A 23,795-nucleotide genomic window follows, 5' to 3' on the forward strand; every position below is an offset into this window, starting at 1 on the left:
GGATTTTTAATGGAGAGAAGAAAGGGGGATTGTTCTTGCTTTGTCATCCACACACGTGTGTGAGGTCGCCAGGTAAGGGGCGGGGGCGGGCAGTGGAGGGCAGGTGACTGCAGACCACAGGGCTGGTGGCCTCCAGGCCCCGGTCTCCATGCCACCTTGGAACCACATACAGCCAGCCTTCCCGACAGGGCACCACCCCGGTTCAGAACCGCTTCTCTTTTCTTCAATGATCTCAAAGCCCATTCTGTTTTGTCAGTCACCATATTCGTGTTTTCCAAGATCTGAAGATGACTTAGCAAAAGGAAAGAGCGAAGCTAGGGCCCAGGATCCAGGAATCAAGTCTGCGTTCTTAGAGCAATTCCTGCAGTACTAAAGGGCTCAACACTTGGGCTCCTATAGCTTCTTCTTTTTTTTTCTTCTTTTCTAGGGTACATGGAAGTTCCCAGGCTAAGGGGTCGAAGCAGAGCTACAGCGGCCGGCCTATGCCACAGCTACAGCATTGCTAGATCCAAGTGTTTCTGGGACCTACACCACAGCTCAAGGCAATGCCTAATCCTTAATCCACTAAGCAAGGCCAGGGATCGAACCCCCAACCTCATGGATGCTAGTTGGGTTCGTTACTGCTGAGTCACAACAGGAAGCCCCACTCCTACAGCTTCTGAGTTTATGAGAACAACTCCAGCTGCTACCCATAACTAGGTCTTAGCTGGCTCCCATGGGCTAGGGACCCATATGTCACACAACTTGCCCAGTAAGCCCCAGACTCTGCTCTGGCCCAAAGCCTTCCCCGCCTCTAGCCCCCTGCCCAGTCCCTTCCCTGCCACACATGGGGAGGGGCACAGAGGCCGTCCCAGCTCACATCAATGGAGCAGGCCAGCAGAGACCCCGCACGGAGGGCCTTGCGGACGATCTGATACAAACTGGCTGGCGGCTTCTTCAGGTCATAAAACTCAGAGATGCCACCTGTGAAATCCTCAAACCCCTCCACTGTGGACCCTCCAGCGAGAGCCTCGTAAGAGCCGTTGAGCCTGTTGGAAAAGTGAGAACACGTGCATCACCCACAGCCCCTCGCAACCCCAGCGGGGGACCACGTGGGATGGGGCGGGAGAGGTGCCAGGACGCCGCTGGTCTGGAAGGTACAGGGAGGGGGGGCGCTGCCAGTCTTGCCTGTTGGGCCAGTAAGGGGCTCAGGCACCCTTTCATGAGGCCAGCTCAGCACTTGGCCAGGAATGAATCTCAGATCCTGAGATCACAAGCCACACCCACTTTTCCAAAGAGCAAAGTGCAATCTTTTCAGAACCGACCTTGGCTTCTTGGGTTTCAGGGGAGCTGGGGGCACAAGTAGAGTGGGGGGGACCCTCTCTCAAGACTGAGGGGAATCCCTGAGGGCTGGCTTTGGGAATAGGGTTGGGGAGGAACAGGCGCTGCAGACAAGGGTACCAGTAATTGAAATGAATTAAAAAGACCGAGGGAAGAGTTTGAACACTGAACGCCAGTGAGAAGGTCTCCTGAGCAAAGGGCGGAGACTTGGATGAGTGTGGGATGTGACTACATTCACTTTATCACTCACCTTCGTCATTTTTTTTTTTTCCTGTCTTTTTGCCTTTTCTAGGGCCACTTCCCGTGGCATATGGAGGCTCCCAGGCTAGGGGTCTCATCGGAGCTGTAGCCGCCAGCCTACGCCAGAGCCACAGCAACGTGGGATCCGAGCTGCGTCTGCCACCTACACCACAACTCATGGCAACGCTGGATCCTTAACCTACCGAGCGAGGCCAGGGATCGAACCCGCAACCTCATGGTTCCTAGTTGGATTCGGTAACCACTGAGCCACAACGGGAACTCCTCCTTTGTCATTCTTTTAAAAATTCACATTGACCTAAGAACTGACCTGGGAGTAGGTGTGGAAAGAGAACCAAGGTGAGGTTCTTAGCCCAAGAGGCTAAGCGGTGGTCCCAGTTTACACCTTCATGTGGGGCAGAGCTGAGTTTTTAAGCCCTATCCCCAAATGTGCCTTCACTTGGTTACTGAGGGACACTGAACCCAGGGGTCCGAGTGCCGGGAAAGACTTGGGCGTGGCACCCAGGGTTTGGGGAGGGTGGGTAAGATCTCCAGGGAGACGGTGGTATCTCCCAGCTCCCCGGCCACTTACTTGGCGTAGGCCTTCTCCAGCAGCGCACTCCAGAACTCACGGCCCTCTCCGGAGTGCAGGAAGAGCAGCTCCCCGGCCCTGGTGGGCAGCCTGTCGTCCACGACCACCTCCACCCACTCGCCGTACTGCCAAAACTGCGGGATTGGGGGAGAGAAGAACGCAGCGCCGATCATCGTTGGAGGAAGAGGCAGAGTGAACACCAGCAGACCTCTGAAGGAGCCTCTGTGCTGACCAGTGCCCAGCCCAGGACCTCTGATGCATTCCTTACGAGCAGCATCTATGTCTCCTTCTCCATCCACATAGGTGAGGCCAGCGGGAGCAGGAGACATTGAGTCTGTGGCAGTTGGCGGGTAAGAAAACTTGCCCAGAAGTTCCCGTCGTGGCTCAGCGGTTAATGAATCTAATTAGGAACCATGAGGTTGCAGGTTCAATCCCTGGCCTTGCTCAGTGGGTTAAGGATCAGGCATTGCCATGAGTTGTGGTGTAGGTTGCAGACCTGGCTCAGATCCCATGTTGCTGTGGCTCTGGCGTAGGCCGGTGGCTACAGCTCCAATTGGACCCCTAGCCTGGGAACCTCCATATGCCGTGGGTGAGGCCCTAGAAAAGGCAAAAAGACCAAAAAAAAGAAAAGAAAAGAAAACTTGCTCAGCCTCAGGCAGAGGTGACAGTGGGTGACTCGGGCCCACTCCTCCTGACCCACTCTCCAAGGTGCTTCCTCAAGGCCACATGGCCCCAGGAAGATGGGAGAGGATGGATGATGGTGTGGATGCATTGGTCCTCGGGAGTTCCCATGTGGCGCAGTAGAAATGAACCCGACTAGGAACCGTGAGGTTTCAGGTTCGATCCCTGGCCTCTCTCAGTGGGTTAAGGATCTGGCGTTGCTGTGAGCTGTGGTGTAGGCCGGTGGCTACAGCTCTGAGCCCTAGCCTGGGAACCTAAAAAGCAAAAAAAGGAGTTCCCTTCGTGGCGCAGTGGTTAAAGAATCCAACTAGGAACCATGACGTTTCGGGTTCGGTCCCTGCCCTTGCTCGGTGGGTGAAGGATCCGGCATTGCCGGGAGCTGTGGTGTAGGTTGCAGACACAGCTTGGATCCCGCATTGCTATGGCTCTGGCGTAGGCCGGTGGCTACAGCTCCGATTCGACCCCTAGCCTGGGAGCCTCCATATGCCGCGGGAGCGGCCCAAGAAATGGCAAAAAGCAAAAAAAAAAAAAAAAAAAACCTAAAAAAGCCATGGTTGTCAAACTCAGGCATGCATCAGAATCCTCCAGAAGGATTGTTAAAACCTAGGCTAACTGGCCGCAACGCCAGATTTCTGATTCTTGGGGTGAGACCCCAGATTTTGGAAAGTAGCATCAATGGCCGTGAGCCAGGCATGATACCTGAAAGTGAAAGATTCCTGCATAGTTCTCCTGGAAGTTCTGGTCCCTGGGCACCACGCGGTAAAGCAGCTCTTCGTTCAAGGTGAGGGAGGCGATGGCCGCCAGCAGCCAGCAGTCACCTGCGCCGTGGCACGGGGGACACACACTGATCAGGCCAGGCCTACAGGGTCCCTGCTTTCTCTGCCCCTCACTGTCCCACTCAATCCAGGGTCACATTACTCCCCTGTCTGAAGTTCTGGCTGCTTCCTTGGAAGTTCTCTGCTCCTCCCGATCGCACCCTGCAGGCTGATCATTTCATGTGTTCTAAGCACTGAACTAGTGGAGTAGAAAAAGAAAGAAAGAGAGAGAGAGAGAGAGAGAGAGAGAGAGAGAGAGAGAGAGAGAAAGGAAGGAAGGAAGGGGAGAGAAGAGGAAGGAAAAAGAGAGAGAGGAAGGAAGGAAGAGGGGTTCCCATCGTGGTGCAGCAGAAATGACTCCGACTAGGAACCATGAGGTTGTGGGTTCGATCCCTGGCCTTGCTCAGTGGGTTAAGGATCCAGCATAGCCGTGAGCTGTGGTGTAGGTCGCAGACATGGCTCAGATCCCCCATTGCTGTGGCTGTGGGGTAGGCCAGAGGCTACAGCTCCAATTCGACCCCTAGCCTAGGAACCTCCATATGCTGCAGGTGTGGCCCTGAAAAGCAAAAAAAGAAAAAAAGAAAAGAAAGAAAGATAAGAAAGAACTAAAGAGAGAGAGAGAGGGAGGGAAGGAGGGAGAGAGGAAGAAAGAAAGGAAAAGTCGGCTTTTTTGATTCCTTAATAGCAACTTTGAGAAAACATTTGGTTGGGGGAAATACTGAAATTATCTGGCCAGCCCATGGTGTGTGTGTGTGTGTGTGTGTGTGTGTGTATGGTCCTTGCTCCCTTCGACCTTGAATAGGGGATGGTTGCCTCTCCATGTGTGCAGGAGGACTACACTGTATGTTTCAGAGCTCACCATGGCAGCCTTGATGTCTCATTGTCTCTGACACTCTTGAGCTCCCAATTAGCATGAAATTATCATCATTTTAGGCAGGAGAAATAAAAATCAAGAGATGTTAAAAATCGTAGGGCTCAGGGTTTGGTCACCAAGTAAATGCAGAAAGCAACAGAAAACCCCTTTTGGGACAAGTTATGACCTCCCAGACCTGTGCCCCCAGCTGTGCCTCCACGGAAGGCATCGTTGTCCCCCGTGATGTCAAGTTCAAAAGATTAAGCAGCATCAACTATACTCCAGTAAAACTTTTGAAAAATGGGAGGAAAAAAAAAGATTCAGCACCGCCCTGACACCTCTTGCTGACTTAACACGCCATGGTGGATCTCCTCTCCTGGAATTGATATAAACCTGTCTCACATCCATGCATATGCCTACTCTACACCAGCCTCTGAGATCTTGCAACCGAGCAGGATCCTGGGAGGCCCTCCCAGAGTGGAACCACCCCCCCACTCATGTCCTCCGCCTGCCTTTTTATCTATAGAAAAACTTTAGAGAACCAATTTAGGGAGTTCCCGTCATGGCGCAGCGGAAACAAATCCAACTAGGAACCATGAGGCTGCAGGTTCAATCCCTGGACGCTCTCAGTGGGTTAAGGATCCGACGCTGCCGTGAGCTGTGGTGTAGGTCACAGATGCAGCTCGGATCTGGTGTTGCTGTGGCTGTGGTGTCGGCCCACAGCTGTAGCTCCAATTCCACCCCTAGCCTGGGAACGTCCATGAGCCACAGGAGCGGCCCTAAAAAGCACACACACAGACAAAAACAAACAAACAAAAAAAACCCCAATTTAACCAGAGAAGTGAGAAAATACAGAGAAAAAGGAAAACCGGAATAATAATTTAGCCACTCAACAAAGTCAAGGACTTTCCATTCTTCTTCAAAGACTAGATAATATTCTGAGCCGTGTCCTTGGAGCTGCTTTGAAGCCCCCACGGGGGGACGAAGCTAACTGGATGCTGCCCACAAGCATGCAGACCCCAGACCAGCTGGAACCAGGTGAATGACATGACACTGACTCCCAGTGACCTCATCACCCCGAGTCAGGAAAATGTCCAGGAGCTGACCACGCCCTGCCCCTTGACACTAAGACTCCTCGCTACCCCTCCAAGGCAGGGGGGCACAGTCTTTGAGGCTGTGTCCCCTCTTTGCCTGGCAATTAAAGCTACTTTTTCTTTTTCTTTCCTTTCCTTTTGTCTTTTTGCCTTTTCTAGGGCCCCACCCGAAGCATATGGAGGTTCCCAGGCTAGGGGTCCAATCGGAGCTGTAGCCACCGGCCTACGCCAGAGCCACAGCAACTTGGGATCTGAGCCGCGTCTGCAACCTACACCACAGCTCACCGCAACACCGGATCCTTAACCCACTGAGCAAGGCCAGGGATCAAACCCACAACTTCATGATTCCTAGTCAGATTCGTTAACCACTGAGCCATGATAGGAATGCCTGAGGACCCTGTTTTAATGCTCTGTTTCCTTTCAAAATGGTGGTTCAAGTTGCAGGCATAATCCAGGGTGAACAGACCATGGTTTTCTCAGACTCGGGCTCCCTGAGCAGGTAGGAAGCGAGTGGTGATCCAGGAAGCCACCGCTGAGGACCCGTGGTCCACTGAGAATAGCTCTGTCACCAGGTTGTCCTAGAAAGCCCTTTGTTCCATCTGCCTTTCTCTCTCAACAGGGAGTCTCATGACTGGTCCCAAATCCATCCCTTTCTCTCTTCCTTTCCCCAACCAGCCTCATAGATTCTCACCCCCATCCCTCTGCAATCTTTTCCTGCAGAACAAAGATGCAGATTCCTCCATCTTGGTAGCCCCAGCAGGTGGCCAACACATCTTGGTGGCTCAATAAATTATTTTTTGTTTTTTTTAAGGCTGCACCTACAGCATACGGAGGTTCCCAGGCTAGGGGTTGAATCAGAGCTGCAGCTGCCAGCCTACACCACAGCCACAGCGACACCAGATCTGAGCTGCATCTGTGACCACAGCTCATGGCAACGCCAGATCCTTAACCCGCTAATCGAGGCCACGGATAGAAGCCACATCCTCACGGATACTAGTCAGGTTCCTAACCCACTGAGCCACAACGGGAACTCTGATAATGATGTTTCTCTAGTCTGCTACTACTGGATATTTCTGGAAGCCACTCTCTGCTTCCCTTCTCTCCCTCCTGTCTCCTCTGGTTAAAGAAACCTGTAACAGCCAGAGGAAGGCTCTGAGTCGCCCCTCGAGGTCAGCATCGGTGATGAAGGAGGGTCTCATCTTACTCAGCTCCCGCGTTCACTGTCTCCAGACCGAATGGTTAGACTCAGGCCCGCCCACCCGGATGCGGAGGAGTGACCATTCAATCTCCTGCAGACTGTCTGAGCTACATCATTCTACCGTCCTTCTTTCCCTCCAAATCACGCATATGCAGCCCTCACCTCCACCAGCTGGGGAGGTATCGATTCTGATCCTGGGTGACAGTTCTGCTGGGTCCCCACTGCCCCCACCCTGCAGCCTCTGTGGCCAGCCGCCATCCCACAGACGCGCTCTGCCCCTACCCCAGGCTTAGCCTTGGAGCCCAGAAGCCTGCCAGCCCCGGGGACGTCTGGCTCCAGCTCTGCAATGGACTCTTGACCTTTTCAGGGTGCTCATTTACTCTGAGATTATTGTGAGCTGCTCCCACGAGCCACTTCACTCCCTGGAGCAGCGCCTGCTCAGGCTGGCCACGGCCAGGGGCCTGAGTGAATCAGCCGTGTAAACACCCCCTGCACCCCAGCAGAACCTTCATTTACATTCCAATCCTCTTTGAACCCTTTAGTAAATCTCCCCCATCTCGTACCAGCCTCCAACCCTCCTTGGAAAACACATCTTTGGGAGGTTCCCTTCCTTTGGGTTTAGGAGTGGTTCTTGCATGGTATCATCACTTAGCAGCACCTAGCAACCATTTCTCCTGTAGGGCAGTGGGCGTGGGAGATGTAAAGATATGGTCCCTACCACAGGGAGCCAACAAACTTAGAAGAGTCAAAATAACATGCCCTTTGGGGGTTCTCCCCATAGCTCAGTGGAAACAAATCTGACTAGTATCCATGATGACACAGGTTCAGTCCCTGGCCTCGCTCAGTGGATTAAGGATCCAGCATTGCCATGAAGTGTGGTGCAGGTTGTAGGTACAGCTCGGATCTGGAGTGGCTGTGGCTGTGATGTAGGCCGGCAGCTATAGCTCTGATTATACACCTAGCCTGGGAACCTCCATAGGCTAAGGGGTGCGGCCCTAAAAAAAATTAAATAAATAACATGAACTTTGCCCTTAGAAAGCCCAGATTTAAATTCGCAGGCCCCAGCTTGTCTGCTGAGTGACAAGCACCAAACCCTTAACTCTTCTAATCCTCAGTTTTCTTATTTGCAAAATGGGTTTGTAACCTCAGTTTGTTGTGTGGAATCATTAGATACTGATAAAAATGGACTTATTTATAGCAAGAGGGATGTTTAAGAATATACATAGGCGTTCCCATCTTGGTGCAGCATAAACAAATCCGACTAGGAACCATGAGGTTACGAGTTCCATCCCTGGCCTTGCTCAACAGGTTAAGGATCCAGTGTTGCCATGAGCTGCGGTGTAGGTGGCAGACACAGCTCGGATCTGGCATTGCTGTGGCTGTGGTGTAGGCCAGCAGCTGTAGCTCCGATTCAAGATTCAACCCCTAACCTGGGAACTTCCATATGCCATGGGTGTAGCCCTAAAAATACAAAAAAATATATATATGCATATATATATATACACACACACACAGGAGTTCCCATTGTAGCTCAGCAGGTTGTGAACCCAACTAGTATCCATGAGAATTCAGGTTTGGTCCCTGCCACCTGGCATCGCCTAAAGCTGTAGGTCACAGACGCTGCTCAGATCTGGTGTTGCTATGGCTGTGGTGTAGGCCGGCAGCTGCAGCTTGGTTTCAGCCCCTAGCCTGGGAACTTCCATAAGCTGCAGGTGCATCCCTAAAAAGACATTAAAAAAAAAAAGACACAATAAATACTTGTAAAATGAGGAAAGGAGCTATGAACGTTCTTCCCGATTCTGACAAATCCGAATGTCTGATAAGCCACATTTTCACTCTCGGAATCATCCCACTACTAACCATTCCTGAACCTGCCACGCCATCTGCACCTCATGCTGTATCTGCCACTGTCCTCGAAGCAAGACCCCAGAGCACGTGAATCCCTGGCCTTGCAGGGGTCCAGATGCTCTCAGCAGGGGCTGAGGTGCTGTAGTCACCTTGGGTGGAGTGTCGCCAATACAGTTTCAAAGATTAACCCCAAATCCTACCGGTATTTTTCGGAGCAACAGCAGTGCAATGCCCTTATGGCAGCTATACTTTTTATATCCTCCAAATCGCTCCTTTCAAGCTGTACTACAGATAATAAAGCACACTGAATAAGCCACTTCTGCAGCACCTCCACTCCCCGTTCCCATGGCTACTCAGAAGGAACCCCTCACCCCTGACAACAGAACATGCGGCAGCATTCGCCGAAGACAATTCTGGGGGGCTCTTCAGCTGCCAGGAGCTGCTGGGCATCCCTGAGAGTTAATGGACTTCAAAAAAGAGGGAAAAAATAGGAAAGGTTGGCAGGTCATCTTTCGAATCAGAGGCCATCGGCTTTACCTTCTAAGTTATCAGTGGGGAGGAAAAGAAAAAGAAGGAAAGAAAAACTTCACAGTTGAGGGAACATATTCAAATTATTTCAGAATTCCTTTTTAGTTGTTCATGGAGTCCACCAGGTCAGTTCTCATCTAATTTCTGCTATTGTTGCAGGAATAAGGCTCAGTGGCGTGAAACTGCTGGAGGACTTCCTACCCGCCCCACCCCCCTTTCCCACGTTAGATCATAACTTTCAGGCTATTTCATGGGGAAATTTCTTGGTAGAGTATAAAAATGGAATCGATTCACTGGCGGGGAAAAAAAATCAGTAAGTAAATACATTTGAGGCTTATGTAAGTAAATATATCTCGGAGCCAGTTTCAAGGAAGTGGCTTGCTGACTGCGTTTAATTATCCCTTTGGATTCAAAAATAAGACAAATGCTAGAAGAAGCCAGGCTCTCGTGGAGAGAGAAATAAAAGGATGACGGCTGAGTCATCACTAGCTCTGGCCAGGACAGAAACCCACACGAGGAGGTAAAAACTGGTCCTTCGCTGTGCTGGGGCAGAGGATCCGGCTTGTCAAATGTCCCCTTCAAAAGTGACTGTTGTAGGAGTTCCCATCGTGGCGCAGTGGTTAACGAATCCGACTAGGAACCATGAGGTTGCGGGTTCAGTCCCTGCCCTTGCTCAGTGGGTTAACGATCCGGCGTTGCCGTGAGCTGTGGTGTAGGTTGCAGACGCGGCTCGGATCCCGCGTTGCTGTGGCTCTGGCGTAGGCTGGCGGCCACAGCTCCGATTCGACCCCTAGCCTGGGAACCTCCATATGCCGCAGGAGCGGCCCAAGAAATAGCAAAAAGACAAAAAAAAAAGTGACTGTAAATGTTGCGATACCCCCAAAACAGGGCTGGGGCCCTGAAGCTTACAAATGTGTGTGCAGGTCCTCAACAGGTGTCAAATACAAAACACAGCATCACAGAAAGTCTCCAGAGAGACAAGCATGGCCTTCCAGCCCTTCCAGCCCTAAGAAATGAGGTGACTTGAGCTCAGCTAGAAAATGCCCAGGATACAACCACTATGGAAAACAGGATGGCGATATCTCAGAAAATTAACTCTAGAACTGCCATATGACACAGCAATCCCACTCTTGGGCATATATCCTGACAAAACTTTCCTCAAAAAAGACACATGCACCCACATGTTCATTGCAGCACTATTCACAATAGCCAAGACATGAAAACAACCCAAATGCCCATCGACAGATGATTGGATTAGGAAGATGTGAGATATATATATGTGTGTGTGTGTACACACACACACACACACACACACACACACACACACACACAAATGGAATACTACTCAGCCCTAAAAAAGAACAAAATCATGCCATTTGCAGCAACATGGATGGAACTAGAGACTCTCATACTGAGCAAAGTCAGTCAGAAAGAGAAAGACAAATACCATATGCTATCACTTATATCTGGAATCTAATATACGGCACAAATGAACCTTTCCACAGAAAAGAAACTCACGGACTTGGAGAACAGACTTGTGGTTGCCAAGGGGGAGGGGGAGGGAGTGGGATGGACTGGGAATCTGGGGTTCACAGATGCCGACTATTGCCTTTGGAATGGATAAGCAAGGAGATCCTGCTGTATAGCACTGGGAACTATATCTAGTCATGACAGAGCATGGTGGAGGCTAATGTGAGAAAAAGAATGTATATATGTATGTGCGATTGGGTCACTTTGCTGTACAGTAGAAGCGTGACAGAACACTGTAAACCAGCTATAATCGAAAAAATAAAAATCATTCAAAATAAAAAATAAATGTTTAGAGGAAATAAATCCATAAATCCATAATAAAATGCCCAAGAGCCCAGTAGGCTGTTGAGAACAGAATACAAGGTGTTTTTAGGCTGGGTTCATTATCCAGAGTTCCCATGCCTAAGAGCAAAAAGATGCAAAAGGAGACAGAAAGGAAGCATAACTCCTAGGGGGCGGGGGCAGAGGGCCCCTGGCCAGGTCAGTGGGCGGGCAGCCACAGAGAAAGCAATTTCAACCAGCAGCCTGTGCAAGGCCCGCCTGGGGCTCATCTACAAACGAACAGGTTGCTCCAAAGACCCAAGTAAGGAGAACCAGCCAGCCGCAGTCCCAGAAGCTCAGAAGGGTGAAAGCCGCTTCGAATGCAGAAAGTCCAAAGGGTCAGGGTCACAACCCGGGCCCAGCAGGGCCTCGGTGTTGCGTGGCAGGGATCAACCAGTCACCAGGGGCTTGCAGATCAGTTCTGCTCGGCTTGCGCCGGGCTGGCCTGCACAGGGATTGATAGGATTCCATTGGGAGGTTTCACATAAACCAGCAGATTTCTGGCTTCTCTCAAAAACTGTGCAATCTGGCCAAAATTTCTCTCTATATTCACTCTGCAAATATTTACTGAGCATCTACTCTGTGCCAAGAATTATCCTAGGCCCTAAGGATACAACAGCGGGGGTGTGGGGGGGAGTCCTTGATGTTGTGGTTTCCATTCTAGAGAGGAAGACAAACAATAATTAAATCCATGTGCCAAGGGGTAGGAAATGCCAGGAAGGAAGGGAAAGTAAGGTGGGGGAGAGAGGAATGAGGGGGCGGCTCTGAGAGGGAGGGCAGTGGCAGTGGGTCCCCTTGCTCCTCGCAGTAACACCTGGTTCCAACTGGAGCATGGCTCCCCCCACCCCCACAGGGTGTGTTCTCTACTTTGCCGCAGTCCCCAGTCCTCCCTATTGTAACTCCTGGCCTAGAGGAGCCAGCAAAGGGGCAAGAGTGGAGATGGCAAGAGGGTGGGGACAGGAAGTGACAGGGCCAAGAGGAAGCCTCTGAAAGAGGGGCATCTGGGAAGGGCTGGTAAAATGGCCTAAACAGGTGCAATGGCATCTTGGAATCAGTGTAGCCTCTTGGAACCAAAGGAGGCGCCTGTCCTTTCTCCAGTGAGCAGGTGACGTGGCTTTACTTCTGGGAGGACCAGGCTCTCGTGGGAGGAGGAGAGAGCAGGGGAGGGAAAAGGGGGACCCATGCTTCTGTCCCGAGGGCGATGGGCACTGAAGGTACAGCCTGTGAACTGCAGCCCCGGATGCTCTCATAGGACCTTCTAGTAAATGCCCAAGGCAGAGCTGAATTTCATGGAGGCCCGAGCACGGCCTGCAGCCTCACGCTTCCTGCTCCTGCACCATTGGCTCCTGCACCACTTGGCTGTATCATTAGCGTGAGGAGTCCCAGCACCCCGCCTGCACAGGCTCCCCGTAGCCTTGGGGACCCAGTGTTGCATCCCCTGCAGTCCATTGACTGGACGATCTGCAGTTGGCCCCGGGTCTCCTTTGCCTACTCTTTAACCAGCAGTGACTCCTAGTAAGTCAGAGAGCTGGCAGGGCCCAAGGCTCACACCCTTGAGGGAGAAATTTTCCTTGGGCCCTGTGGCAGGGGGTGGGGTCCTGCAAAGTGGAACCCTAAGCTGGGGGAGGGGAGAGGGGTGCCCTGAACAGTGAGGCATGGCTCAGGTCCTAATAGCGGGGCTCCTGCAAGGTCTGTGGAATATGTTCAAATTACTGTCCTCAAGGGAGTTCCTGGTATGGCCCCATGGGATAAGAACCCGACTAGTATCCATGAGGATGCAGGTTTGATCCCTGGCCTCACTCCATGGGTTAAGGATCCGGCATTGCTGTGAGCTGCAGCGTAGATCACAGAGGCAGTTCAGATCTGGCATTGCTGGGGCTGCAGCGTAGGCTGGCAGTTGCAGCTCCAATTCAACCCCTAGCCTGGGAACTTCCATATGCCGTAGTTGTGACCCTGAAAAGAAAAAGAAAAAAAAAAAAAAAAGGTAAAAATACAAGACAGAAGTATTTCAGCCAGCTCCCGTCCGAGCAGGAATCAGCCATACCTTGGGACTTAGTTTTTAGACCCAAACCTCAGGCTGTTCAGCCAAGATGGAGCTGGGAGAGCGCTTCCCCCACTGGCCTGCGCCACACGCATCCTCCGGAGCAGGTCAGTAACCTCAAGGGCAAGAGTCTGTCTTCCTGGGGACGGAGGGGCTGCCCTGCAGTTTCTGCATCTCCCTTAGGAAGTGAGAGATAGTCAGGACATCGCTTAGCAAAACTGAAGAGGGCTGACAAAGTTTCCTGGCTACAAAAAGAACTCTCCCCTGGCAAAAGCAGCCTGACATTCTTGTAATGCAGGCTTCTTAATCTTTCCTGTGCCTGGACCCTTTGGCAGTTTAGTAAAGCCAAGATCAGATCTCAGAGTAATGCTTCCTTTTTTTTTTTTTCTTCAGGGGTGCCCCCATGGCATGCGGAGGTTCCCAGGCTAGGGGTTAAATCAGAGCTACAGCTGCCAGCCTACGCCACAGCCACAGCCATGCAACACCAGATCCAAGCTTCATCTGTGACCCACACCACAGCTCATGGCAACACCGGATCCTTAACCCACTGAGCGAGGCCAGGGATCAAACCTGCAACCTCATGCTTGCTAGTCGGATTTGTTTCTGCTGTGCCACAACGGGAACTCCAGACTAATGTTTCTTAATGAACAGAAAAAAAAAATAATAGAACTATAAAAAGTATATGGAAACAGTTATCAGAATGTTTTAAAAATTATGACATAGTAAGATTCATGCTTCTTTATTAACGTTCTATATAAAAGATTTGGAGTGGGGCCTAAAAAACAGCATCATAATTGTGAGATCATGATGAGTATAAGTGGTATTTTGAGATATCTTCAACAACTGTAATATGAATGTAATCCATGATTTCTGTTACTGTGCTTCACTGCCTGCGTTCATACCAAAAGGAAATAGATTAGTGAGGCTTAGTGTAACTAAAGGTGTAACAATATGGAGAGTTCCCGCTGTGGCTCAGCAGTAAAGAATCCCACTAGTATCCATGAGGATGCCGGTTTGGTCCCTGGCCTCACTCAGTGGGTTAAGGATCCAGCATTGCTATGAGCTGTGGTGTAGGGTGCAGATGTGGCTCAGATCTGGCATGGCTGTGGCTGTGGCTATGGTGTAGGCTGGCAGCTGTAGCTCTTATGTGACCCCATATGCTGTAGCTGTGACCCTAAACAAATAAATAAGCAAAGATGTAAGAGTACAATTCTTTCATGCTCTCAAGATAATGTTCAATGCACAAATCCTCAACCCATTGACTCCAATTCGAGATAATGTTCAATGCACAAATCCTCAACCTATGGACTCCAATTCACACTAATGTGCAAATGGTTGTCCTGGGCCCTCTCCTCAGAATGGAGAGGACAGTGGTGACAGTGGGACCGACCATGAGGGCACTAAGCACTAGGATTCAAGTGGAAGGGGAAAATATGCCACAAAGAAAGGGAATCACCAAAAGTAGGAGAAGAACAAACTTCCCCATATCACTTATGACTGGACTGGAAGGCACTGCCAGTGAAGCTTTTCTGCCACCTGGATGTCTGACTTTGCACTCTCCCGAACCAGTGAGGGGATCTAGCCCTTGGCATTCTCCGAGGCTTCCCCTGATTGCTCATTAAAAGTAACCGTTCCGTCCTAGTGAATTGATTTACTTCTCCCCAGTCCTTGAAGGATACTACAGATCAAAAGGTGTCTAGAAAAAGGCTTGTGAAGATGCTAACATCAGCCCTGACCGCTGAGGGCGGTGTGCGCCTAGCCCCTGGTCCAAGAGGGCAGGTCCCTCTCGGTGGGGGATCGTGGCTCACGGAGGAAAAATCGATGTGAGGGCTGCATCTGAGAAGGTGCCTCGGTTCAGGTCACTGTTGTTCTGTCCATCAAGACACGTGAAGCCAGCCGGTCATTCCTTTTACAAAATGAGAAGACACACTCGAACACTCTACTCACGTTAGACAACAAAGTTGAAAAAGACATCAATTCCAAAAAGGTCAAGAGAAAAGCCAGGTCACCAGAGAAAGGAGGGTGAGCGAGATAAGCACCCACAGCACAAACATGGAGTAGAAGACGGAGGGGGGATGTGGCTGGATAAAGGAGAAACCCCGATACCCACCAAACCCTTCGAAAGAAAGCCTGGGAGTTCCCATCATGGCGCAGTGGTTAACAAATCCAACTAGGAACCATGAGGTTGCGGGTTCGGTCCCTGCCCTTGCTCAGTGGGTTAAGGATCTGGCGTTGCCGTGAGCTGTGGTGTAGGTTGCAGACGCGGCTCGGATCCCGCATTGCTGTGGCTCTGGCGTAGGCCGGTGGCTAGAGCTCCGATTGGACCCCTAGCCTGGGAACCTCTATATGCTGCGGGAGCAGCCCAAGTAATGGCAAAAAGACAAAAAAAAAAAAAAAAAGAAAGAAAGAAAGCCCATCTCCCTCACTAATCCTGCTCTGCATGGAAAATAAACTAGATCCAAAGTCCAGATAAACGCCATAGCATTTGTTATTCACAAGTACTCTAACTTCTTCTCTTTTTTTTGTCTTAAAAAAATTTTTTATTTTTATCTCCCTAATACAGTTTTTTTTCTACTGTACAGCATGGCGACCCAGTTACACATACATGTACACATTCTTTCTTCTCACATTATCATGCTCCATCATAAGTGACTAGACATAGTTGTCAGTGCTACACAGCCAGGATCTCCTTGCTAATCCATTCCAAAGGCAATAGTTTGCATCTATTAACCCCAAGCTCCCAATCTATCCCACTCTCTCCCCCTCCCCCTAGGCAACCACAAGTCTGTTCTCCAAGTCCATGATTTTCTTTTCTGTGGAAAGGTTCATTTGTGCCATATATTAGATTCCAGATATAAGTGATAGCATGTGGTATTTGTCTTTCTCTTTCTTACTTACTTTGCTCAGTATGAGAGTCTCTAGTTCCACCCATGTTGCTGCAAATGGCATTATTTCGTTCCTTTTTAGGGCTGAGTAATACTCCACTGTGTATATATACCACAGCTTCCTAATCCAATCATCTGTCAATGGACATTTGGGTTGTTTCCTTGTTTTGGCTATTGTGAATAGTGCTGTCTTTTTATGGCCCCACCCACAGCATATGGAGGTTCCCAGGCTAGGAGTCAAATCGGAGCTATAGCTGCCAGCCTACACCACAGCTGCATCTGCAACCACAGCTCATGGCAACACTGGACCGATGGAATGAGGCCAGGGATCGAGCCTGTGTCCTTGTGGACACTAGTCGGATTCGTTAACCACTGAGCCGTGACCAGAACTCCCAGAAGCATTCTAATTTCTATCAAAGTTCTGCAAGTCTCTGTTCTTCATTTGTTAAAGAAGAAAATCCCCTCTTCCCCATTCCAGAAAGCAGCAAGTGGAAAAGATGCCCAAAGAGGTGTCAAATACTGCTGCATTTTCCCAAATGCAGGCATAAGTAATAACCTGGTCTCAGAGTCTCCCCGCCCAAGGATGCCCTAAGGTAAGAGCAGAGAGCCTGCATGCCAGGTGGGTTAGCAGGTCCTGCCAAGCCTGTAAGAGACCCGCTGATTCAGAGGCCTCAGAGCTGAGTTCCCTCAGGGGGCCACAGGATCCAGCGAGCAGAAGGTGGAGGAGGTCTCCCTGTGTCCCTTTATCCACAGCCACTCCAGGGCTTTGGGACAATGGGACAATGTCATTCCCGCTCTGTCCCTGGGATGTCCCTCCTTGTCGGGGACCAGTGAACACCTTCGAACACTTTCATGTTTCTCCCAGCAGCGTCAGTGAGCTGAGGACAGATAAGTAGAGAAGCTGCCTTGCAAATCCTTTAAATATAAAGACACAGTCAACTTCCAGCCAGGACTCTTTTGATTCTCAATGCCTGACTCAGCCTGACTGCCAAGAACAGTACTGGCAAGAAACGAAGAAAAACACAAGTCACCTCCAATTGAGGCTGTCCCTGTTTTCATATGTTTTTGGCAGCAGAAGTTCCTGGGCCAGGGGTCAAACCCACGCCACCGCAGTGACCAGAGCTTCAGCAGTTACAACGTCAGATCCTTAACTTGCTGAGCCACCAGGGAACTCCTTCATGATTTCATCATGAATGTAGCAGATAAGACATTCAATAAACACTCATGGAGCCCTGCTCTGCCCCAGGGAAGAAGCACACAGAAGAAGCACACATGGAAGAAGCACACAGACAGGGGCCCTGGTGACTACATCCACTTCCACCCTTGATGGTGCCCACTTGCTGGAGGACAAGGAGCCCAGTCAATTCTCTACTCATCACAAGCACCTGGCAGGCTGGGTTTAGTGACATCCCCACGGTACAGCTGTGCACATGGAGGTGGTGCAGCCCCAGCAGACCATGAAGGCCGGGGGCTTTCTGGGGGGCTCTTTGCACTCAGGGTGCTGAACCAGGCACTGCTGGTGGCAGATCCGATCCGGAGAGAGAAGGGCGGGAGAGGCGTGTCCAGGAGCCCTGCGGGGCGACAGATGCAGGGCGGGCGGGGAAAGACGGCAGGGCCACTGAGCCCAAGGAGTAGAAGTGACCTGGGGCAGGGAGGGCACTGTCTGGCCAGACCCTGTCACTACCACCGACCAGCCTGTTGGGGTTCACCCTCCTCTTTCTGTTGGTCCACTGCCCCCTCCTTTTGGAGAACTCCACTGTGGTTTGGGAAGAAGCTCATAGTCCCAAGAGCAGGCCCATGACCCAGGCTGAGCCAACCACACAGCCCCGTACCCCTCTGAATGACAGAACGCAAGGAGGGGCAAAGACTCCAACCACCGAATCAGAGATTTTTACTGAGCTGTCTCAAAGCAAAGCTGGTTCACGATCCTCCTGGGGTGAAGTCTGGAACCCCAGTGCTCATCTCCTCTGCTGCGTGGAGCCTGCATGGCATGGAGAGGGCAGAGCCGACCCCAGAGACCAACAGAGACGAGACAGGCAGAGAGCGTTCTGGGAACACCTAGTCCCCAGATCCAGGCTTCCCTGGGCCAGCGCTGATCATCTCTCTCCTCCAGTGGGGTGAGCCAATACAGTCTCCATTTGCCCTAAGCTGTGGGGGCTGGACCTCTAAAGCCAATGACCAAAGGTTTTCTGGCAGGTGCACCAGAGGCATGACTTACTGTGTGGGGTGAATGAAGCCAGAAACGTGCACTTTGTGGTGGGACAGAGTCTATTTCTGAGATCATAGGACCCCAGAGGGACAGGGATGGCCCAGCATGCAAGGGAGAGACAGACCATGCTGGGCCAGGCAGCGGAGGGACCAGCAGGTGCCTGCCATTCCCTGGGCAATGTGCCAACCACGAGCCTTTGCCAGAAATGGGCACCACAGATGTGCCCTCCAGGAACTCCCACTTACTCCCTCATGATGGGTGTGGCCCGGAGAGCCCCGCACATTGGGGGGACCCTGGCTGGAGCTGCTAGTCAGATTTGTTAACCACTGAGCCACAGCAGGAACTGAGCCACAACAGGAACTCCAATCAAAATATATTTTAAAATTATAATAGAGTAAGTTTCCAGCTTCTTCTTCTTCTTTTTTTTTTTTTTTTTTTTTTTTTTTGTCTTTTTGCTATTTCTTGGGCCGCTCCTGCAGCATATGGAGGTTCCCAGGCCACAGGTCAAATCGGAGCTGTAGCCACTGGCCTACACCACAGCCACAGCAACTCGGGATCCGAGCCACGTCTGCAACCTACACCACCGCTCACGGCAACGCCGGATCCTTAACCCACTGAGCAAGGCCAGGGATCGAACCCGCAACCTCATCGTTCTTAGTTGGGTTCATTAACCACTGCGCCACGATGAGAACTCCTCCAGCTTCTTAATTAACATTCTATATAAAAGATTTGGAGTGGGCCATAATAAACAGCATAATTGTGAGGTCATGATGAGTATAAGCGGTATTTTCAGACATCTGCAACTATAGGTAATGAGAAGGCAATCAGTGATTTTTATTATGGTGAATCACTGCCTGCATTCATACCAAAAGGAAATAGATTAGTGAGGCTTAGTGTAACTGAAGGTGTAACAGTACCATTCTTTCATGCTCTTGAGATAATGTTCAACACACAAATCCTCCTGTAACCCACAGACGCCAATTCACACTAAAGTGTAAATGGTTGTCCCAGGCCCATTCCTCAGAGTAGATGGGCCGTGTGGTAGTGGGACAGAACGCGAGGGCTCTGAGCCGTAGGACTCAAATGGAAGGGAAAGATAGTCCACCCTGACTGAAGCAGCCCCCCTTCAAGCCTGCTGACAAATACCCTCCCTCCCACACCCTGTCCCAGAAGGACCTTCGCTGCAACATTTTGTACAATAACGGAAGAGAGAAAATAACTCGAGTGTCTGTGGATCCAAGACAGGCTAAATGCACTGGGGCACATGGCACTGTGGAATCAGTATGCTGAGTGGTTCCAAAAGAACAAAGCTCTTCATACACTAACATGAGACGACCTCCAAGACATTTTATCAAGTGAAATACTAGCTAATAACGGCAGGTGTCCAGCAGTGTTTCCAGTGAGCTGCCTTCAAGACAAGAAAGGGGTACACATTAGAACATGTATGTAGATCTGCTTGAATGTGCATAAAGGCTCCTTTTCCTGCTTTGCCGGCCACCGGCTCCATCATCGGCAGCGCACGCTCACCATGGTAACGCTCAGGCCCCTTTTTGGCGCTCTTCTTTTCTCTGAGCTTAAAGCCATTCAAAAGCAGGTCTATCCAAGTCGATCCATTAAAAGACACTTATTAAATACCTGTTTCCCCCAAATCAAAGCATCTGCAACAAGAAGCTGTTAAAAGCCTAGATTTAAAGTTGTGTTTCTCTGAGACACCCACTCAATTAGGTTAAACATTTAGCTGGAAAAAGGCATGGTACACTTATCCAGAACAAGAAAAGGTCAGGATGCTGCCCCTCTGTGAGGCCTTATACAAAGGTCAAGGACACAGCAACTGTGGCTTTTGGGAAACAGGGCACACAACTGTGGGTCCGCCCACTCTTTCTCAAAGCTTACTCCTCAAGCTCCAGGAGCCCTGGATATTGGCTATACTCATTAAAGCAGAGAACCTTGGAAAATAAATGGATATTTAAAATAAACACCCGTTATTTTCAAAATCATAAAGGTTTCCAGCAGAACTAAGAGAACAGCTTAAAAAAACCTTATGGTGGAGTTCCCGTCATGGCGCAGCAGAAATGAATCAGACTAGGAACCATGAGGTTGCGGGTTCGATCCCTGGACTCCGATCAGTGGGTTAAGGATCGGGCATTCCCGTTAGCTGTGGCGTAGGTCGCAGATGCGGCTCGGATCTGGCGTTGCTGTGGCTGTAGTGTAGGCTGACAGCTGTAGCTCCAATTCGAGCCCTAGCCTGGGAACCTCCATATGCCACAGGTGCAGCCCTAAAAAGACAAAAAACAAACAAACAAACAAAAATACAAAAAAACAACCCTTGTGGTAACGGTGGAACGGAACATGAGGGCTCTAAGCAGGAGAGAAACAAGAACGAGAAAAGAAGACAGGACAGGCAGTCTTCTGAAAGATCAAGAGTGGGCCCCCAGAATGCTGAGATTTTGTTTGGCTGATTTATGGCAAGCAGGACTTGTTTCCTCTTGCTTTCGTGTCCGGTTTGATATTTGGCAGCTGTGACAGGCTGGCCCTTTGGAAGCCCAGCGATTTCAGTTCAGGGCCCTGTTATCCCCTGAAATGTCAGCCTTGTCCAACTCAGTGCGGACACTGGGAGGCCGCCCTGGGATCAGGAGGGCTGGAGAGCTCAACAACTCTAATCTGCTATCAAGGAGAACCTCGGTTTCTGACACTGACAGCTAGGTGTTATGAAACAAGATAAAATAAATGATTTCCTTAACCTAACTGCGCCTGATTTGGAGGGAATGTGAAAGGTTATGAAGCAAAGGTTCTTTTTTTTTTTTTTTTTTGCTTTTTAAGGCCGCACTTGTGCCATATGCAGGTTCCCAGGCTAGAGGTCGAATCAGTGCCATAGCTGCTGGCCTACACCACAGCCATAGCAACATGAGATCTGAGTCGCATCGACGCCCTAACGCCCTACACCACAGCTCAGGGCAACACCGGATCCTTAACCCACTGAGCAAGGCCAGGAATCAAACCTGCATCCTCATGGATGCAAGTCAGATTCGTTTCCTCTGAGCCACGAGGGGAGGTCCACAAAGGTTCTTAATGCCGGGATCCCTGGCCTAGGAAAGAAAGCTTGGCTGGAAAGCTGGGATTCTTGTTTTCTTACTCATTTCAAGAGCGTCTGTTATACCAGGTCATAATCATATAGACACAGCCACTCCACAAGGCAAATCATGTGCACTTCAAGATAACCATTATCAAACCATCGCACTGCATGGTTATCCACTATAATCCTGGCTCCTGACTCTCGCATTCAAAGGGGCTACATGAGCACGTGGAAGATCTCTTCTTAGGAGGAAGAAATGCAGTTCCAGCATTTCGCACCCACAGTAGAGAGTAACCGTCTCCAAAATACAAAGCCATACGGATAGATCACAGACATCCCGCGGTCGGTCAGTCTAAGAGCACAGTCTGCCCAGCCTCATGACACAGACACATCTGTCCTCTCCCAACACAAATAGGACCCTCCCCAGTTACTCACCTAAAGCACCCTGACAAACGTCTGTGCGCGTGGCTCCGCCAACGATAAACTGAGGGCTGGGACACAATTCCTGAAAAGGAGTTGGGGACAACACACAAGTCACAAGATGCCCAGAGATGGTGGCGGCAAGGGTGAAGGAACTTCATGGTCACAAAATTCATGGAAGAAGTCCAGGAGACCATCTACTGCATAAACCTCATTTTATTGCTGAAGACTCTGAAGCCCAGAGAGGGTAGGAGAGCTGCCCAGCGTCACACAGCCAGGGGTGGCAGAGATGGAGCTGGGGCCCACAGCCTCCATATGACCAGTATTTTTAAGTATAGTTGATTTACAGTGTTGTGTTTTCAGGGGTACAGCAAAGTGACTCAGCTGTGTGTGTGTGTGTGTGTATGATTTTTCAGATTTACCTTATAGGTTATTACAAGATATTGAATATAGCTCCCTGTGCTATACAGCAGGTCCTTGTTGTTTATCTATCTTATACATAGTAGTGTTTATATGTTAATCCCAAGCTCCTAATATATTCCTCCCCCTTCCTTTTCCCTTTGGCAACTATAAGTTTGTTTTCTGTGTTTGTGGGTATATTTGTTTTGTAAATAAATATATTTGTATCATTTTTTAGATTCCACATATAAGTGATATACCATATTTGTCCTAATCTGGCTGCCTTCACTTAGTGTGATAATCTCTAGGTCCATCCATGTTGCTGCAAATGGCATTATTTCATTTTTTTTTTTTTGTATTTTTTTTTTTTAGGGCCACACATGTGGCATATGAAAGTTCCCAGGCTAGGGGTCCAATCGGAGCTGTAGCTGCTAGCCTATGCCACAGCCATAGCCACACAGGATCCAAGGCACATCTGCAACCTACACCACAGCCCATGGCAACACCAGATCCTTAACCCACTGAGCGAGGCCAGGGATCAAACCTGTGTCCTCTTGGATACTAGTCAGGTTCATTACCACTAAGCCACCACGGGAACTGTGGCATTCTTTCCTTCTTTTTTATGGCTGAGTAATATTCCATTATGCATATAGACCATCTCTTCTTTATCCATTCCTCTGCAGATGGATATTTAGGTTGCTTTCATATGCTGGCTATTATACGTAGTGCCACTATGAACATGGGGTGCCTGTATCTTTCTGAATTAGAGTTTCCTCTGGCTATATGCCCAGGAGCGGGTTGTGACCCGTATTTTTATTACTGTACATGCTGTGTAGGTGTGTGGCTGTGAAGAGGTGGGGGTGGGGCAAGGAGGTAGGAGAAAGGCAAAGGCTGAGATAAGGATGTGATGAAATATGATCTCACCCACTCGGACCACACCCCTGTTTGAAGAGAGAGGGTGAGAATAGTGTTTAGCACGCTAACAAAATGCTCTGCGCCCTGTGGCCACTTGTTAAACACTTGACTCCATGACCATGATTAAAAACACTGAGGCGTCTGGAAATGCCCCACCCAGAGCAGAGCTCAACCTCATGCCCACATCTGACCCCTGCTTCCCCAGCTCGCCCACCTCAGGGTGGCACCTGCCATGGGCAAGCTCATGGCCCTCGGGCTCTGCAGGGACAGAGTGAGGCATCCTGCAGGCATTCCTTCTGTCTTTTTTTTTTTTTTTTTGTCTTTTGTCTTTTTTGTCTTTTGTTGTTGTTGTTGTTGCTATTTCTTGGGCTGCTCCCGCGGCATATGGAGGTTCCCAGGCTAGGGGTTGAATCGGAGCTGTAGCCACCAGCCTACGCCAGAGTCACAGCAACGTGGGATCCGAGCCGCGTCTGCAACCTACACCACAGCTCACGGCAACGCCGGATCGTTAACCCACTGAGCAAGGGCAGGGACCGAACCCGCAACCTCATGGTTCCTAGTCGGATTCGTTAACCACTACGCCACGACGGGAACTCCCATTCCTTCTGTCTTGGTTGACGGGCAAGGAGGTATTGAAGCCCATTCTGTATATAGCACTATTTTTTATTATTATTATAGAAAAATTACATCCATTGTGCAAGTGTTGTTGAGGATGCTTTCTTGATTTTCTCAGGAAGGATCAATAGAAGTTTAGTTTAGTTGTCTTTTTAGGGCTACACTCGCAGCATTTGGAGGTTCCCAGGCTAGGGGTCAAATCGGAGCTGTAGCTGCCGGCC

At 50.2% G+C, this 23,795-nt stretch overlaps 1 protein-coding gene across 5 annotated transcripts in view; it reads right to left on the bottom strand.

The window, feature by feature from the left end:
- The window catches only part of CAPN8 (calpain 8), a 147,276-nt gene that overhangs the window by 117,039 nt on the left and 6,442 nt on the right, over window positions 1–23,795 (bottom strand). For all 5 annotated transcript variants that reach the window (XR_014817504.1, XR_014817503.1, XM_084979342.1 and 2 more), the window contains exons 2-5: window positions 21,661–21,730; window positions 3,530–3,648; window positions 2,150–2,283; window positions 860–1,028 (exon numbers count right to left, since the gene is read on the bottom strand). Coding sequence is in view for 3 of the 5 variants with exons in the window: in XM_084979342.1 (XP_084835468.1) it covers window positions 860–1,028; window positions 2,150–2,283; window positions 3,530–3,648; window positions 21,661–21,730 (492 nt within the window). In the remaining 2 variants the exon portion in view is untranslated. The remainder of the gene's footprint in view (window positions 1–859; window positions 1,029–2,149; window positions 2,284–3,529; window positions 3,649–21,660; window positions 21,731–23,795) is intronic.

Source organism: Sus scrofa, chromosome 10, assembly GCF_054392235.1.
Source record: "Sus scrofa isolate SSC_HxYL_T2T_F1_AM1 chromosome 10, Sscrofa_HxYL_maternal_Yorkshire_Landrace_v2.0, whole genome shotgun sequence".
NCBI lineage: Eukaryota > Metazoa > Chordata > Mammalia > Artiodactyla > Suidae > Sus > Sus scrofa.